Genomic DNA, 18,219 nt, shown 5'->3' on the forward strand with positions numbered 1-18,219 from the left:
CCCCCCGCCGCTGTTGTTCGTTGTTCGAGAGCGTCGCCGGGCCTCCAGGCTGACCCGACGAGGCCAGACCGGACCTCTCCCCCCCCCCCCGCCCCCGCCGCCGCCGCCGCCCTCGCCCTGCCCGCACGGCCCCGCGGATCCTCCCCGACGCTGTCACCGCAGCAGCAGCCACCTGCAACGCCAGCGCCGCCCTGGTGCCCTTCGCGCGAAGCTTGTCGTCTTTGTGTGCTGCTGTGACTGGCCCTGCTGGCGCCGGCATTTTTAGTATTTTTATTATCATTATTCCTGGGCCAGTGCACGTCCCCTTGTTTGTTCTCCTGCCGCGTCCCAAACAGAAACCCAAACGCGGCGACCCACGGCCAGATGATGAAATCTTCTCACCGCGACACCGCCGCGTGGCAGGGCGCTGCCGTGGGTGCTGTTTCGCGCCGTGACCCTGCCCCGGGCCGTCAGCAGAGGCGCTATCTGGCCCTGAATCCCGCGTGCTTCACATGTCGTTCGCGATGGATCCGGAGGCAAGGTTTCCTCCTGCTTGGATCCCTGGGTCTGACCCTATATATTATATTGCTCTGCTTTCCCTCGCTAGCCATTCGTTTCTCGCACTGCCTGGAACAGAATTGTGTCCAAATCTTTCCCTCCTGGCTCTGCATGGCCCTGTCGACCGCACCCATGGGTATCGCTCCGTCTGTTGCCATACCGCAGGGGACTGTGGTTGGCACTGTCATGGCTGATGCCGCTTTGCGCCGTCCTGTGGACGCTTTCCTTGGAGTACCGTATGGCCAGGCGCCAATCGGCGAAGGGAGATTCAAGCGTGCGCTGCCCGTGAACCCGTCAAACGCGACCATCGATGCTTCAAAACACGGGAAAAGGTACTTGCAGACTGCCTCTGACATGCCAACTGAGCTTATTCGCTTCTGACACTGTATGCTAACAATAACCCCTCGTTAGATGCGCTGCCGGGCCTCTGACTATGCCTGCAACCGACTGGGGTGAAGACTGCTTGAATTTGAATCTTTTTCGCCCCAAAGATATGCCTCCAAACAGTAAATTGCCCGTCGCCATATACCTCCATGGTGGCGCTTTCAATGGCGGTGCTGGTATGTGACATGGGGCCCTCTGTCACTTTATACCACCTGCAGAGGCTTATGCGTCATTTGGTCTAGGCAAATCGCATAATTCCGCAAATATGCTCTCTTGGTCGGAAGAACCTTTTATCATTGTGAATTTTAATTATCGGTATGCTATTATTGTTTCTCTTAGCAAATGATTGCGCTAAAATTCTCTTCCACCCCAGACTTGGTGCACTCGGCTTCCTCCCATCGGCCATCATGGCAAAAGAAAAGCAGCTGAATCTGGGCCTGCACGACCAAATATTACTATTGGAGTGGGTCCAAAATAATATTGGAGCTTTTGGTGGAGATCCGAACCAAGTAACGCTAATTGGTCTATCCGCCGGTGCTCATTCGGTATGCTTTTCTCCCCAGAAATATTGAGCTAACTAATGCACCGGCCTTCTAACCTGCGCATGTAGATTGGACATCATATTATGCATGAAACGAAGCCAAAGCAACTCTTCCACCGAGCCGTTCTTGAGTCCGGTGCCACTACTGCTCGTGCAATTTATCCACCCGATAACCCCCTACATAAACAGCAATTCGATGAGTTTCTCACAGAAGTCAAATGCTCCGGGCTTGCTGAAAATGCAATACTACCTTGCCTACGAGGTAAACCCGCTCTTGACGTTGCGCGCGCCTCGGAAACGATCTTCAATCGCTATGGCCCCTCCAATCGATGGGCCTTCCAACCCGTCATTGACGGTGACATAATAAAGGACTCTCCTACCAAGAACTGGCAATCTGGTATCTGGAATAAGGTACCCATCCTGACAGGTTTCAACACAGACGAAGGCGCTCCTTTCACGCCTTCCGGCCTGTCAAAATCTGAGGAATTTTCCAACTTCTTCCGGACCCTAATTCCCGCTATGTACACGTCAGACATCAACCTGCTTGACCGACTTTACCCCGACCCCCTCAAAGATCCTAAATCTCCTTACGTCGAAACCCGCCCGATTAGAGTTGGCCCTCAGTACAAACGAGTTGCCGCTGCATACGGACAATTCGCTTACATCTGCCCTGTTCGACAAACCGCGGATCTAGCCTCCAAAGGCCAAACCGCGCCGGTTTACTTGTACCATTGGGCGTTGAACAAAACAGTGCAGGGAGGCGCCAGCCATGGCGACCAAGCGGAGTATGAAATATTTAGCCCTGGCATAAGACAAATTTCCCCGGCGCAGGAGCAAATATCAGGCTTTCTTCATGCGTATTTTACTTCTTTCATCACCAAGGGGGATCCTAATGCCATCAAGGGCACGTTCGCAAACAGGCCGGCCTGGAACGCGTTCAAGGTTAGCACCCCAAAAAGCGTAATGCTTTTTGGACAGGGAAATGATCAACGGGCGGGAGGAAAAGGGGTCGGTGTCCCGGCCCAAATGACAGACAACAGGGCCTTCGAAACGGAATGTAACTTCTGGTGGGATCGAAGGCTTCTGACGGAAAAATAACGTTTTGGCTGATGCTTGCAGCTTTACGCATGTAACGACTGATGTCCTGCATATATCTGAAAATCTTCTGTGTCTCAGCGTCTTTGATTTGAGAAAGTAACATCAATATAATCATGGTTCCAACGCACGCAACATAGTGGCGTTGCAGACCAATTCCTACGTATGCGATGAGACTGTAGGTGGGCGGTTACATGTTGGGGAAGGTGGGCCTACAGGTGCGTGGGAGGTTGCAGTTCGGATGAATAAATCTCCATTAAGATTTCGGAGTTTACAAGGTAGTAGTGTTTGGTGTAGTGACTCCGCACGCCCATGCAGCTGTTGCAGCTAGTAGTAATTCCTCATGCTCTCCCGCCGGCAATATCTTGGCCTAATCTATACCCGCCGACCTTGTCCCATTCGACCTTTTGCCGGGTTATGGGCAGCTGGCGCCGGAGACCCTTGAACGCGCCCTCAGCCAGCCTGCCAAACGCCCCGTTCAGCTCTTCTTGGTGCTCCCGCTCGACAGCGGCGATGCGTCGGACAATGGTATCCGCCGAGAGACTCGGCTGGATGGGCACAGATACAGGCTTTGTATTGCTCAGCGACACGTTTCCGTCTTCGTAGTAATGCACATCCACATGCAGCTTTCCCGTCATCGTGGCTGGTGAGGACACAGGTACGTGGTAGATGGCACGGTACCGGCCATTCCAGAAGTTATTGGGCGAGTATTTGTTGGCGACGAGCAAGATTGTGATGGCGAAGTCGTCGGCGCTGGGGTAAACCCCGTATGAACTAAAGGAGAAGTGCTCACGTACATGCGGGGAGAGCGCGCGAAGGATGGATTTGCTAGCTCGCGAACTCACGTTAGCAACGTGTAAAGGTGACAGGCCGCCTATCCGACCGGGATGCCTGGGTTCAACGTACATGAGCTCCGAGTTCTGGGACTCGAGAGGGTGGGATTGGGGGGCAGAAGCGGTCTATTATTCGCAAAATTCAGGGGAGCGCCCATCAGCACAACGGCCCTCAGCTCACCCGTGGGGGGGCCGCGAGAACACTTGCCTGGGTGACATGGTCAAACTCAAAAGACGATTCACTCCCGGGGTCGAAATATCGGCCGTTGTCCAGCTTGTTATACTCGCTCACGATCACCTGCACGCGCGCGCCGAGCAGCGCATCAGCACCCGCGTTGTGTCCCAGGATGCAACACAGAGACATCACCTACCTCCTGGCTTCCACCTGGCAGCTTCGTAGTCGCCAATTGCGTCTCGTTGTAGGCCTGGAAGGCGGGCTCGAGCGAAGAAACCAGGTTGGGCGAGTGCGAAGTCAGGGCCTTGATATCTGTCGCACCGAGAGGTCAGAACAAGCAGCGCCGCATCCCGGGTGTAGCTGGCGGCGGAGAAGAGCACAAACGAGCATAGGACGCAAACAGGCGGGTGTAGAGGGATGTAGTACCTGCAACGACATCGTTGAGCTATGCGGGATTAGCAGGCGGACGGCACGGGGAAACAGCGTGGGCGCAGCGTACCTCTCCAGGCGGGGCGCCTTGAACAAAAGACGACGCAATCTCGATGTTGGAAGGCATTGGCGCGGCATCGACAGGCGGTGCGGCAGCGGCAAGTGGTGGTGGGAGGTTGTCTGAGCGTCCCAGCGGCCGTGACGGCCGGCGAGAGCGATGGCGATGCGGGGGCGGATGCCAAGCACAGGTTGGAGGTAGTTAGTTAACTATGCAACGCGTCGCTTCAAGCGGTCTATCTACCTTATTCTGTAGTTATGTATGTACACACCCGCCACCGTCGCTTTTCTGCTGGACATTCACGTCACTATATACACAAACACCCCGTCTGCGGCTCTTCAGCTGCCCAGAAAAGAAAAAACAGGCATCAATTCCACATCTCGCCGCCCAGCCATCCATCTTTACCCCCGGGCTGGCATCTCCTTTGCCATGGCTGCAAACAGAGCCTTGACACCATCCCATGCCTCCTTGCCGCTATCTAAAATCTGGTCTGGTGGAAGGAAGAAGCCATAGCGACCTCGATCACGCAGTTCAGGCGCGAAGGGATACGTGATATTTGCAACGTCATTGGCCCAGTCGGCACTGTCTCCACTGATTGGGTAGATGGTCTTGCATGTTGTGCCAACCCTCAGAGTGGTGTTGAAGGGGGCTGCGAATGCATCTGCAAAAACCTGTGCAAGCTCGAGTTGTTTCTTCGAGTTTGCTGGGACCTTGTCGCAGTTGTAGGCATAGGCTTAACCGACAAGTCAGCCGTTAGCAATGGACCGAACGCGGCAAGGAACGCAGACATCAGAGGACTTACGAGTCATAAACAGTTGACCATAGGAGTGCCAATCAATGTATGATATGAGACCAGCGGGCTTCTTGGCCAAGTCTAACATGAATTCCGTTTGAATCTTGACCTCTGTTGCAGAGCCTGCGCTGGGTCCTGTTGTACGGATTAGCGGCTGCTCCGCCCCATGTCAAAGGAACTTGTGACAGTCGTTTACATACCCCGGTATGAGTCACTGCATGGGTCGGTAGATGAATGTGTGCCATTCCAATAGGCTGGGTAGTTACGGTTAGGGTCAGTTCCGATGCACTTTGGGTCTGGCGTGGGCTGGCGATTCTTGCGCCAGTTTCTGTGCTCCCTAGCTAGCGACTTTTGCGTAAAAACGAAGCCTAACATTATGACGTTAGTATTCCATACTAAGCTGTCGACGCACGGGCTTACCATCCGGGTTGGTGACGGGGAATATAAAGAAGTCAAAATTGTCGAGAGTGGCTGTTCCTTTGACCTCAGTTGTTTCCTCAAGCAATTTCACCATTGTGTATTCAACTACCTAGAGTAAAGTGTAAGACGCTGTAGAACACCATTGAAGCCAAAATGGATTTAGCTGCAGGAAGAGACTGTTACCATTGTGGTGATCCATTCGCGGGCATGGATGGTCCCGTGAAACACGACAGCGGGCTTTCCTTTCTGTTTGCCCCACAAGTGGAGAGCTCGAACATCACGGCCTTCATAGGACTTACCTGCCACCACGATCGCTGAGTTTTTGGGGTACTTTTTCTGTAGGTGATGGAGGTATTTTTCGTGGTCGTGATAGGTGTGGTAAGACTTGTACCAGGGACCGGTGGAGCTGAGGTCTAGAGGAGGGAGTTCCGGTCAGTCCAAATTTACGAGACGATCTGGCCCAAATCAGAGCCGTTCTCACCTTTGTTTGGAAAGTGGTCAGTCATGCCAGCCGCTTCGGCCTTGATGGAGGCATCCATGTCCTCATGCATGACCTGTACTTCCATGTCCTTGGTGGCGGCCTGGAAGGCCGAGGCCTGCTCCGGCGACACGATGACATCCGCATTGAGGCCTGCTTTGTCGGGAAACTTCCAGCATTCGAGATCCAAGTCCTTGATCGTCTGCACTATTTTGGCATGATTGTTAGGGTTGGTCGGGACGCGGATAACTCTGGTAGCAGGTGAGGCTGGAACGGCAGCGGCAAGGGCCGAGGCCACAAAAGCAGAAACAGCCAAAAGCGACTTCATACCGCCCCGATATGATACAGCAAAGGAGAATGCCCAATGATGCAACGTGCAAAGTCACAGATATTGCGAGAATCCCCGCCCAAACCGTGGAAGCATCATCTGGTATATAAGCCCAGGGTTCCGGCCCACCCCATGCAGCTTGGCCGGTTTCATGGGAGATACACAAGAACGAAGACGCGTCCCAGAGGGGGAATTACCTTGGGACGAGAGCCGCCAACGAGTCAGCGACAGCAACAGAGAGGCTTGGGGGGCATGGATGGGAAGGGAACGCCGCTGGAATCCAGTTTTCAAGCGCTCAGCGAGCCAGTTTAAGGCGGGATTGACATAGTGCGCTGTAACCCCAAACAACCCAAGACGCCATGGGCGCATGCTAGATGTCGGATGTCCGAAAGAGCGGATGAGCCAACTCCAACAACGGCGAGCCAGACTGAGTTAAGTAGTTAACTAGGCGATCAACTAGTTAGTCAACTAGCTGACTGCCTACGGAAGAGGTAGTTAGTTAGTTAATCATGCGAGCAGATGTTGGGACAGGCAGCTAGTTAGCTCAGTAGGCAGATGAGTACCGGCAGTTCGAAACAAAGCAGCCATGAAAGCGGCCACAGCTGCCTCCATAAAACCGAAACTCGCTGCTTGCCTGCCAGCAGCGGGTGGTGCGGTTGGAGTGCCGTCGTGCCGTGGTTAATTCCTGGCGCCCAGCACGCGCGGCTTGGCTGGCGTCGACTCTTTGGTTACATCCGCCGAGGCCGACAAGAACGCAGGTCGAGGATCAGCCCTGGAGTCTTCTCGCCTACGTTCTTGAGCCCCGAGAGGGGATGCTGAGAGCGGGATCAGGATACCACGTCGCGCCGGCCGCCTGAGGTCGTGCAGCCCGCTCGAAACCCGCCGGGTTCTTCTGGCTGGCTTCGAGAATCAGCCGCCATGGATCGGCGCCCGTCGTCAGGGCCCCCGACGGGTGGCGCATTATCGGCAAACAGGATATTATTAACTACTCGGTACCCTGCGAGTCTGCGGGCGCGAAGACCCTGAGGCCGAAGCCAAACGCCACGCCGATGGAAACGCTCGGTCCTGGCCGTATAATAATAATATAACTAACCAACGACGATAGCACCCTGATCATAAAAGAAGAAGAAACGATATCGAGGGACACGGACGCCCTTAACGAGCAGCCCAGTACCCGGGCGATTCGGATCAGCTGCCGTGCCGACCCTACCCAGGCGATCGACGGGCCGGATCAGTGCTGAAATTGCGGATAATTTTTCACAAAGCCTCCGTGCAACCAACGAACGAGACCAGCGGAAACAATCCCTGCGAGGGAGCCTCCCGCTGCCATTACTCCGTATATCCTGTAAGAATGCATCCGCAGATAGAGCATTATTACATATTAGGGTCATGATCATCAGAACACAGGCTGCGGCATAGTGTAGGTCAAGCCAAGCGTCTGCCGTATGGCGGAGCCTCTCATTCGGCAAAAAATAGATTAAAGCACCAGCAGTCGGTCATCTTGGGCTAACATACACGCTTGCCGAGGAACGACTCCACATGGCTTCGAAGATCGGTGCATAATTAGGGGCGTAAAGCTTCTTGTGGCACTTTGGTGATACACATCGCCGGGCTGTGTGGTTTTTGTTGACGACGCTGGACAACGCCTACCCATCCGACGCTCTGACCTAAGCTAGCACTTCCTTCGCGAATTCAATATTGATGAAGCAGCATTGCTCCAGAACTAGTCAACGGTGGCGGCCCAACTGGGAGAGAGCCATTTTGGATTTGATACAAAACAAACTATTCATTGACGTCGAATCTGGCCTAGGACTTCCCATACCCACACCCTGAAATTGTACATTCACAGGGGATCCCCGAAGAAAGCCGTGGCCCTTGTCCTTGATATATCAGCAGTTTGGAAACATCATTTGATGTTGATCGCTGTCAGTACTATTATTGTTTTGATGTCAGGGTGTGAATTATCGCTCAGTTTCGGAATCGCGCGTGACTCCATTCACCGTTTTGCAAGGGTATCGTGGTCCCTCTGACCTCTGAGATTCATGGCCAATCAAATATGATACTGCTCTTAACTGACTGATCGTTTGATCTTCTGAATTTCCAAGCGCTTCTGTGGCGATGCTAATCAGAGTTCGTTTCCGCTAGCAAGGAAACATTGAGATCAAACTCCTGGGGCTTTGCAGGTATTTTGTCAAGCCAAGATGGAAACACGATATCTTGGGAGCTGTGATGATACCATTCTCAGGGAGAATTGAACTGTCATTTTACCGCCCCAGCGGGCAAACCGCACCCCACCGTCTCGGCTTACGAGCTAATGGATGACTTGGATATTTCTGCTGTTTCTTGTGCATTGATATGATGATTGATGGATATATAAAGTCGTGATCCCCCTCCGTGAATGGAACTGTCTCCCAACAATCCAGACAGCAGTGCAGTCGTTCTCAAGACGGTTTTCGGCACCATGGTTTTCTTCAGCAAAGTCTTTCCCCTCGCCCTGGTGGCTCTCTCTGTTAATGGAGCAGAGATCCTTTCCGCCCCGGCTGGTGCCGAAGTCATTAAAAACTCCTATATTGTCGTGATGAAGGATGATGTCTCGAGTCAGGATTTTGATTCTCACCGTGACTGGGTTGCCAACATCCACCACGAACGCCTTGCTCGCCGTGGCTCCACCGACGTCGGCGGAATGCGCTTCACCTATAAGTTTGACGGTGCGTTGAAAGCTTATGCTGGTAGCTTCGACAAAGAGACCATTCAAGAAATTGCAAAACGACCCAATGTACGAATACCCCAACAGCGGTTGGAAAGCACAAAATACTGACAGTTGATACTCAGGTTGCATACATTGAACGTGATCAGGTCGTAACAGCCTCGGCGGTCGTTACTCAGCGAAATGCCCCATGGGGACTTGGCCGTGTCTCCAACAGGCGCCCTGGCGTTAGCGACTACCGCTATGATGACAGCGCAGGTCAAGGCGTCACTGCCTATATCGTCGACACTGGTATTGATGTCAATCACCCCGACTTCCGTGGCCGTGCTACTTGGGGTACCAATACCGTTGATAGCATTAACCGGGACTGCAATGGTCACGGCACTCACTGCGCTGGTACTGTTGCCGGCACCACATATGGCATCGCCAAGAATGCTAGGCTTGTTGCCGTCAAGGTCCTTGATTGCAATGGCAGTGGAAGCACCTCCGCCATCATGAGAGGTTTGGAATGGGCTGTTCAGCACGCTCGCAGCAACGGCGGAGCTGGAAGAGCCGTTATGAACATGAGTTTGGGTGGATCGTTTTCTCAAGCGTCTAATGCTGCCGCCGCAGCGGTTGTCAGGGCTGGAATATTCCTTGCTGTCGCCGCTGGCAACTCCAACGTAAGCGAAAGATAGATGGTGTATCCTCAAGCAATCGAGCTAACAAATTCTTAGCGAGATACTCGTGGCTTTTCTCCGGCCTCTGAACCCACTGTTTGCACAATTGCTGCTTCTAATATCCGCGACCAGAAGGCTTCATTCTCAAACTGGGGTAGCCTCAGTGAGTCAATCACCACCCAAAACCTAATTTGTTAGTGCTAACAGCCTCCCAGTTGATGTCTACGCTCCTGGCCAGGATGTCCTATCCGCCAGACCAGGAGGTGGCACTGCCACCCTATCTGGTACCTCCATGGCCGCTCCTCACGTCGCTGGTCTTGGTGCTTATCTCATGGGTCTCGGCGCCACTGGCGGTGGCCCTCTCTGCGACCGCATTAAGCAATTGTCCTACGGTGCTATCTCCAACCCTGGAACCAGTACGACTAACCGCATTATCTTCAACGGTGTCCAGTAGACATTTAACTCCATTCACGGGATGAAGGAGGATGGAACCTCGGTGTTTAAAGAAAGAGCCAAGTCAATAAATCTTAAAACAAGTTTTAATCCCGCCGGGAGGGTCCTCCTTGACCGTGTCAGGCGTTAGATTTCTTTTCTTATTTTGTCAGTGACAGGATATTACCTTGAAACTGTATATATTGAAATATGTCTTTGAAGACATTATATATTTTTATCTTGCTCTCAAATCCAATTGCCTTATCAGCGCACGTTGTCTTTTCGAAGCATGTAGGTTTGGTTTCTCTTTTTTAACATTGAACAAATCAGCAAAGAAAATAAAGGGTTTGTTACCTGAGTTTCAATAGATGTCCACGAATGAAGATCATTGGGGGTGAGGGTTAAGTCTTGGTAACTACTCCGTAGTTCCGTCTAGCTAAGAGTAATCAGTCTACTCCGTACAAAGCAGGCTCAGCCACTAATCAATGCTCATGTTCATAAATCCCTCATTGGTTTCCGTCATACCCTGCAAGCCAACTCTTTTCATAGGTTGCGCACTCGTCGTATTTTGGGCTGAAGTGGCGCAAAATTTTGCTTTCGGTAACTGGCCACCGGTCTGATTGTGATCAGGAAATGAGAATGCCAGGGTTTGGCTCGGGCTACTTTGAGTGCTGGTTCCGGGAGATACAGCACGGCGCTTGAAAGACGCGAGGTCAAGGTCAAGATCATCCACTCGACGTCGCTTATTGAGCCGCTGAGACAGTTCACTTGCAGCTTGTGACAACACGGTTCGAGGTGTAAGCGACCGTCGTTGTATTAGTATGGGATCCGCTTCAGAAGAACGTGATGTCTCGATCCCCGGTGGATTTTTGATTATTGATGTCTCACTAGAAGCCAAGCGTGGGTTGTAGGTCGAAGGAGGGGGAGTCTGGTAGCGACGATCAAAGGAGTCCCAAAATTGTGCACCGCCGGAATTTTCCGAAGCCTGCTGGCTGAAATTAGCGGACACGATACCGTTACCTACATCACCACCTGCTGGCCTATCCTCCGTATCAGAGGCAAGGGGCAATGGGGAGGCAAGTAACCGCGAAGACAAGGGCGAAGCCGCAGTATCATCACTTTCCCGTACTTGTCGAATCACTTCAGCCTCCTTCTTCGCTTCACTCTCAATAGGGGCGCCTTCTTCCATGAGCGTAGCTTTGATTCTTGCAAAGTTTTTCGTTTTGGGCTAAAAGGACTCGTTAAAGAGATGAACAGGCAAGAAACAACTCGTTGCGGCCTTACCAATAGGTTTCCACGTCGCGTAACGGCTCGACGTATAACACCCCTTCGGCTAATGTCGGGGCTCGAGTTTCCGCCGACTACCGCAACGACTGAGCTGCTTGATGCTCGTCTGGTATCGCTATCATCGCTTAAATCAGATAAATGTAGATCACTGGTTCCAAGGCTCAAGCTTTCCCGGCGCGACTTTACATCAGCAATAATGGCTTCCTTGGAAAAATACCCAGAAGGGAAAGTTTCCAGATTTTTCACCACAGGGGGAGATTTCGGCCCAGGGCTTGGTCTCGAACTGTGACCACTTGTGCTCGTCGAGCTATACCTTGTCCGACTGCGGTACCGCGCCCTCTGAAAACTCATGAGACTTGGCTTTGTAATGCCAGTAGAGCTCGATCCCGAGTTTGGGGACATGGTGTTTAGCAGATTATGTATCGTTTTATTGGCCTGGGGCGTTGTTAAAATAGATTCGCACCGTTCCCCAGCAAGGGGAGACGCATCATCGTCATCCTCGCTACAGGTCGAAGAATCCGAGTCCAGCATATTAATACTGCTCACCGAACCTGATACGACATTTCTGTCTGCATGACTCGGAGCGGCCCAGATGTGACCAAGAGAATTGTTTGGAGAAACGAAACCAAAGCCGTTCCCAGCACGACGCTGTGGAATTGTCACCCCCCGCCCACCCACAACTGGTGAAGAGTCAGGCGAAGCTTCGGCTAGCGTTGAGTGGTGAAGATTTGTAGAAGCTCTTGAGAAGTCCAATCCACGCGATCGTCGAGGTAAAACGGAGGAGGGTGAAGTATAAATCTGGGTAGAGTCTAGTTTTGGAGAGGAGGGCTGACGACTTAAGGAGGTAGGCTGTGGGTGTAATAGCTTCTGAGGCACATGAAGAGAAAGGCCATGGCCTAAGCGATGATCCTGTTGCGGTGTCGCAGGGGTCGCAATGCCTGTAGTGTCGTTACAGCTGTCAAAGGGCAGCAGCTGAAGCGGTGTTGAACAGCGCGAAGGTTCAGTGTGATCTTCAGAGTTTTGGAGGGGGTTGGCTGCAGATGCGGGGGAAACAATTTCCAAAGGCGCACACATGGACGGACTATTCACTTGGCTATGGGGCAGCTTCAACTGTGCCGCCAGGTGGCTAGGCTCTGTTGAGTCTCGCATGTCAGACGTAGATTGCGTTGATTTCATATTATTATGATTTTACTGGTAAGATGAAGAGCAAGAGGTAGGTGGAAAAAGCAGTCGATGTAAAGGGCATTGTTTTCAGTGCTTGAAATTGACCTTCTTTGTTCAGTAGCTTGCGAATACCAGGTCGGTGTGTTGGGGAAGCAAAGGGAGAGCCCGCACCCTATCGGTGCGTTAACCTCGTCACCGACGAAATCATTGCGAGTAACGGGACACGGGTGGTTGAGGGTGGTTGTGGTCGTCTTGATAAGGTTGGCCATGACGAAATACCCGTAGTTAGTTAGCTAACGTTATCTAACTCCTATCCACAGCCTTGGTAAGAGCCATAGTACTCCGTATTTTGATCTAATCATTTGCCAGGTTTGATAGTCTCCTTGGGTTGCCATATTTGTTTCTTAATTAATAACATCATTTCATACGCGACTACTCCGTACACCCTACATATATAAGTTTGTAGTATCTTTGCAGGATGTGACCCAGAAGCCATGTTTTAGATTTACAGAACAAGTACGGAGTAGCAGGCTGAGTTTATTATAGGCTAGTCGCAGGCGTGATGAGTGATTTGTTTCCTATAGAAAGTATGTAAAGGAGAGATGAGAGCCCGATTCCCTCGTATTTAGGGAGCGAAAATGTAGTAGGATATGACGTAAGATAAGATGTGTCTCTCCTGTATACCATTTCCCTTCAACCAGCCTAAGCTGTTTTTTCAATATCACGGCCTATCAGGACAGAAAAAAACCCACTATGCCAAGTTAACCTCTACCTGTGCATAGGATTTATTAGGACATGACGGTGCCCAAAAACTACGAGATATTTTGGCAGACCGAGCAGCTTTAACATCTTTATTGGGACGTTCCCTACCAGGTATAGTACCATTTATGTTACTCTATATATTGTATTGTTGATGACTTCTTGAAGAGTCAACGCTCGAGGCTCTGCTAAACCTATGGGTTTGAGATCTTTTATGAGACACCTGGATCCTTTCCAAATATTCCAAGCAAGATATGAAATTCCATCAGTTTATATTAGTATTAACAATACTTGAATGGCCAGTTAATGTCAATGCCCCTCTAACCGTAGTCTGCTAGGGTATTAAAAGATGTCAATTCATGCATGGACAAAGAAACACATAGAAAGGGCCCTACAGGCTAAGCAGGCGGGATCGGGATTTCTATCAATCAACTGTAACGATAGCGGTATATTAATGCTGTGAGTCTGGAGATAGATCTCGCAATTGATAGTGTGATCCAGGATGTTGCGATCCAGCCGGATCGTAGAGCCGCTGTTCTTCATCCTCTAGACCAGGGTGAATTCCACTCGTAGCGGTAAAGCCGCCGTCTGGGGTTGGATAAGGTATATCGCAATCAATCGATTTCAAAGAAGGATAGTATCGCCGATACGTAAAATACGCCATGGAAAGTCCCAGTAATGCTCCGCATGTGACATCATAAACATCATGACGATAATCAGCTAGCCGTGACATCGCAATCATAAGCGCCCCTAGGAGAGGAGACACAAAGAAGATGAAACGGGCTATGCCAGAACGGGGCCGAAAGACATGCAACTGTCCAGCAAAAAAACTGACCTCGAGCATTAACAGAGAGATTCGATAAAACAGGGCAGAAGGCTGAAACATACAAGGAAAGATACCCGAGTCCGCCAAATGCAAAACTACTGTGACCACTTGGAAAACTCCTCCATCCTTCGTGGAGAACGTGATGACTGCTCTCTAGACATACGGTGAACGATACGAGAGCGTGCTCCGGAGTTCCTTTTTCAGGTTTACACCTGTCGAGCAAGTCTGGTCGCGGGCGTCCTACAGCGTTTTTAATGATATCGGTTAAGAACGTGGTTATAATGAGAGTTGCGAAAAGCCCTAGTATTGTTACATGTGTGAAATGAGACTCGGAACGAGTGGCCATGGACCACATAGCAATTATCCCAAGAGGGACGACGCCAGCATAGATAACCGCCCACACTATCCATGTCAATCCAGGGCAAACGATGCGAGAAGCAGGGGGGATGATGTGTATTGCTTACAGACTGGGACTCGTTCAACAACTGCAAAAGGAAATTGAATCGAACCATTGTCCAGGGAGAACATTCGATGGAAGGGTTCTATGAATATCTGGATCTATTGATGGCGTCTGGTTAGAAAATAGGTGGCAGTAGAGTAAAGAAAAGTCAAGGGAGAACATTACCAATAGCCATCCTACAATCAGAATACAAAGGCAGATATAGTCCGCGGCATATGAGCGATACCAAAATCTAGCAATTGCTCCTAAAAAGCCAGGTCTTGTGGAAATCGCAGAAAGCTTCAGGCTACGAGTAGTTGTACGGCCATTTTGAACCATTTTTCCAAGATAAATATTAGGAGCGTTGCCAGAGCCGAATCTTAAAACGTCCCATTTCGGAGAATGGGCACAAACAATGTGTCGGGACGGCTGCCGTGGACGTGATGTTATTTAAAATCAGCACGGAACTCCCCTATCTGGCATTGACCTAATTAACTAATATCAGACGAAACAGGAGCACGTGATGATCATGTGACTGAGAGTCTAATATTGCGTCTGGTCTGTTCCTAACGAACAAGACACCAGTACTTATAGATGAACATACTATAACCAAGGCTACAGGAAAAAACATATGAAAAACCCCTAGCAAACCTCTGCCAGCTCAATAGTCAAAGATAATGAAATTGCTACCATGGTCAAGAAGAGGAGGTGGCCAACCTACGGTTCTCCAGTTCCTCCTTCAGAGACCTGGTCACCTGACAAGTCACCTGACTCCTGCTCAACAACTAACGAACTAACTAGATGACTAAGCACGCGCAGTCTTCGTTCTCCGTAGTCCATACGGGCTGCGGTACTCCGTAAAGTGTACAAAGTACTAGCATCGAGGGTGAAAGCACAAAAAACAACGTGCGTCTTAGAAGCAAGATGGAAGAAAGAGTGCACCAAAAGGGAATTACGGCTGCATTCCCTCCCCCACCACCCTTTTGGACGCATTTTACTCCATCTAACCTCGAAAAGCTCGAAGAGACGAAGCGGGACGCGGTATTACACAACGCGAAGGGCGACCGACATGGCTTGAATCCCGAAGATCTCCGTGCTCTTGACTTACCGACAGAGCTTCGCTACCTTGTGCCCCCAAAGCCACCGAATGAAGGGCAATATTCTCTTTTTAGTGAATTGCAGTCGGTATCGCTTTCCCTACTCCAGCCCGTTGATTTTTACCTAACCTATCTACAGCTATCAACTAGCCTTCCATCGCTCCAACAACAAGGAATTGAACAACTTTATCCCTCTGACCTTACGGACGAAACCACTGGGCGATCATCAAGACACGCATATTATCTCTTAAAGATCAGCAAATCCCTTCTGCTCAACTTCCTCGAGCTGGTCGGCATTTTGTCACTCTGCCCTGATCAATATGAGCCTAAGCTTGATGATATTAGGAATCTGTTTATCAATGCACATCATCTGCTGAATTCATATCGGCCTCATCAATCCAGAGAATCGCTTATCGCCATGATGGAAGAACAACTGGAGAGGGCTAAAGAGGAAATCCAAGAAATGGACCAGATGAAAACTCGTGCGGAGATGTATTTGCGAGATTTGGAAATGGAAGGCCACAGTGCGTCACACGGTGTGGCTGTGACCAAGACTATGGAGCAAGAAGCCGACAGTATTCAACCAAAACAATCTGAACATCGTGAAAACACGGCCCATGCAATGTGGGAACTTTTGGATGAAATAGAATGAGGTTGCGCTGCTTTTCAGCGGACTTATTATATTTATGACCCCAAGCATATTTATCCACTCCTTAACTGGATTCCATGGTGCCGCAACGAAATCCCATAAAACGAGAAGCGATGCCCTTTCTAGTGAATCTGCCGCTCAGGAGTTCGCCCGTCGTCTTATTACGAGTTTCATGGTCCCGAGGGCTTGGCGCATTAGCTAACTAACTACCTAACTAGTGGTTACTAAGCGAAAGTATAAAAGCCGAAGCTGCACAATGTTTTCTTCAAGAACCGAAACCAGCCATTCCAGCATCCGGCCATACTGGCCATGCAAACAGTTCTTGGTAATATAAGTGTATAGGTATGTCGTATTTTTTTTAACCTCCAGCCTTTCTATGATGATTGATGCTTTATCAATATGTTTCAACCCCATATGAAAGCAAATTCTTGCTTCTTGATTTCAAATGCATCTATATATATCTGACCTCATGCAAACCCTCTAATATGGCCTCAAACTATCGTCACTTTTTTGTCAAGGGGACAGTGTTACTAACAGCAGAGCAGTGTACCAATTTCAGGACTTCACTTCTTACCCGAAACGGTCCCATTAGACTCCTTAAGGGCATCTGTTGATAGTTGGCAATGAAGTTCTACCCACCGAGTACGGATTTATCGTGGTATTTGCCAATAGCTGGACTACTATGAATTCAACTTCTGGCGGCATTTTATCTTGTGTTTCGTATAGAACCTTGGTATTCTTGATCTAAAGACTGTCATGACACTGAAAACCGCATCATAACGTTCGGGATGTAGAATTCTGATGCAGCTATTTCATCTTTGCGATACGCAACTTGCCCATAGGCTTGAGCTGTAAAAGCAAAGAATAATTCAGGGGGGTATGTGACTATTGATTGGAAAGCAGATCCTAGCCAGTATTTATTGCCTCAGAACAAATAGACAATTCTCCCAACACATCGCCCTTCATTTCTCTTCACATCACAGTACAAATCATACAATCGCAGTCTTCGTCGCCGCATCCGCAGCCAAAACAGGGTTTTGCCACTCCTTTGATAGGTCTCGTAACGGTCGATGATGCCGAAGAACCAGAGGAGGTAGGTAGAGTCTGGTCGACGAGGACCCGGTCTTCTCTGGCAGTCATGTTCGAGGTGTTTAGGGACTTTTGATGCGACGCCCGATGAGAAGAGGATATTGATATCTGAGTTAATTAGCAGCTAAACGTACCGCGTTTTCTGCCTCAGGACCTTACGCTTTTCGACTCGTGGATGCGTCAACGTTTCATTCCTGGCAGAGGCGGGCGGTGGGTTCGCAGTGCAGCTGGAGTCTTTTATAGACAGACGATCAGCCCCTCAAGCCACCAGGCGATTGCGTTGCCTTCACACCAAACCATCCGTTAAGCGCTAGTTAGTCGTGTTTTCTAGCTCGCGATCCCTGTCGCCCACGCAATCAGACGCGGCTCGGATTGCCGTTGCCTCTTTGCGGAGTCTCACGTCTTTGTTCTATGTACAAAGCAAACGGAATACAACTTCTCCATGCCATCTGAGCCATTGAATACCTCTTCCACGTCATCTCCCTCGAATGTAGTAGCGATCTTTCGACATAATGTTTTACTCACTTCTTATCGGAACATCAGAGTGTTGTTGTTCACTGGATCGCGAGTTTGCACGACCAATCTACGTACTTACAGCTAGCAAGAACGGGGCAACAAGCAGAGAGAGCTCGGCTCGTAAAAATAATGCCCGTACGGAGTACAGTCGCGACGTTTGTTTTGACTAAGCTCGGTACGCATTGGCCGTTTGTGACAATCTAGCCTCCTTCGCTCTTTCTCACTACTTGCTACACGAATTTCCAATTAAACTTACTCTGAGTTTATGGAACAGAAATGTTGGAGCTTTTGCCATTCAAAGCCATGTTTGCATCTTGGGTGTTTCCATTAGATGCTCATGCATAAAGACATTAAGAGGGTCAAATCAGTCATAAAAATCATGAAACCATTTACAGCATCTTGTCAAACCAATCACTTTTTGTCAGCCCCTGTGCCAAAAAAAAACATGCGATTAACCATGATAATTCATTCAAATATCCACCAAACTGTTTAAAAATGAAAATTTTTTGCCCTATGTAGTTTAT

General features: G+C 50.1%; 7 protein-coding genes across 7 annotated transcripts; 3 read left to right on the forward strand and 4 right to left on the reverse strand.

Annotated features, from left to right (window-relative positions):
- Nucleotides 1–669: 669 nt before the first annotated feature.
- LOZ57_006667 (uncharacterized protein) lies at nt 670–2,560 on the forward strand (the record flags this gene model as incomplete). Its single annotated transcript, XM_049255682.1, has 5 exons — nt 670–869; nt 949–1,097; nt 1,164–1,236; nt 1,295–1,466; nt 1,532–2,560. The coding sequence occupies 5 exons, from the start codon at nt 670–672 to the stop codon at nt 2,558–2,560; spliced, it is 1,623 nt and encodes a 540-aa protein (XP_049105312.1).
- Nucleotides 2,561–2,898: 338 nt separating this feature from the next.
- Nucleotides 2,899–4,121, reverse strand: CAP1 (F-actin-capping protein subunit alpha; the record flags this gene model as incomplete). The annotated part of the gene is made up of 5 exons (XM_049255683.1): nt 2,899–3,516; nt 3,572–3,688; nt 3,762–3,877; nt 3,950–4,010; nt 4,065–4,121. The coding sequence occupies 5 exons, from the start codon at nt 4,119–4,121 to the stop codon at nt 2,899–2,901; spliced, it is 969 nt and encodes a 322-aa protein (XP_049105313.1).
- A 332-nt stretch (nt 4,122–4,453) lies between these two features.
- Nucleotides 4,454–6,071, reverse strand: LOZ57_006669 (uncharacterized protein; the record flags this gene model as incomplete). Its single annotated transcript, XM_049255684.1, has 6 exons — nt 4,454–4,785; nt 4,855–4,980; nt 5,046–5,213; nt 5,266–5,374; nt 5,449–5,678; nt 5,747–6,071. 6 exons carry the CDS (start codon nt 6,069–6,071, stop codon nt 4,454–4,456), a joined length of 1,290 nt encoding a protein of 429 aa, XP_049105314.1.
- A 2,461-nt stretch (nt 6,072–8,532) lies between these two features.
- On the forward strand, nt 8,533–9,891 carry SUB7 (subtilisin-like serine protease; the record flags this gene model as incomplete). The annotated part of the gene is made up of 4 exons (XM_049255685.1): nt 8,533–8,847; nt 8,904–9,440; nt 9,495–9,600; nt 9,653–9,891. 4 exons carry the CDS (start codon nt 8,533–8,535, stop codon nt 9,889–9,891), a joined length of 1,197 nt encoding a protein of 398 aa, XP_049105315.1.
- A 456-nt stretch (nt 9,892–10,347) lies between these two features.
- On the reverse strand, nt 10,348–12,305 carry LOZ57_006671 (uncharacterized protein; the record flags this gene model as incomplete). Its single annotated transcript, XM_049255686.1, has 2 exons — nt 10,348–11,097; nt 11,154–12,305. 2 exons carry the CDS (start codon nt 12,303–12,305, stop codon nt 10,348–10,350), a joined length of 1,902 nt encoding a protein of 633 aa, XP_049105316.1.
- A 1,225-nt stretch (nt 12,306–13,530) lies between these two features.
- Nucleotides 13,531–13,812, reverse strand: LOZ57_006672 (uncharacterized protein; the record flags this gene model as incomplete). The annotated part of the gene is made up of 1 exon (XM_049255687.1): nt 13,531–13,812. One exon carries the CDS (start codon nt 13,810–13,812, stop codon nt 13,531–13,533), a length of 282 nt encoding a protein of 93 aa, XP_049105317.1.
- Nucleotides 13,813–15,268: 1,456 nt separating this feature from the next.
- On the forward strand, nt 15,269–16,093 carry MED7 (Mediator of RNA polymerase II transcription subunit 7; the record flags this gene model as incomplete). The annotated part of the gene is made up of 1 exon (XM_049255688.1): nt 15,269–16,093. One exon carries the CDS (start codon nt 15,269–15,271, stop codon nt 16,091–16,093), a length of 825 nt encoding a protein of 274 aa, XP_049105318.1.
- Between the last annotated feature and the right edge of the window lie 2,126 nt (nt 16,094–18,219).

The sequence above is a fragment of the Ophidiomyces ophidiicola genome (genome assembly GCF_022830035.1).
Source record: "Ophidiomyces ophidiicola strain CBS 122913 chromosome Unknown scaffold_50, whole genome shotgun sequence".
NCBI classification, from domain to species: Eukaryota; Fungi; Ascomycota; class Eurotiomycetes; order Onygenales; family Onygenaceae; genus Ophidiomyces; species Ophidiomyces ophidiicola.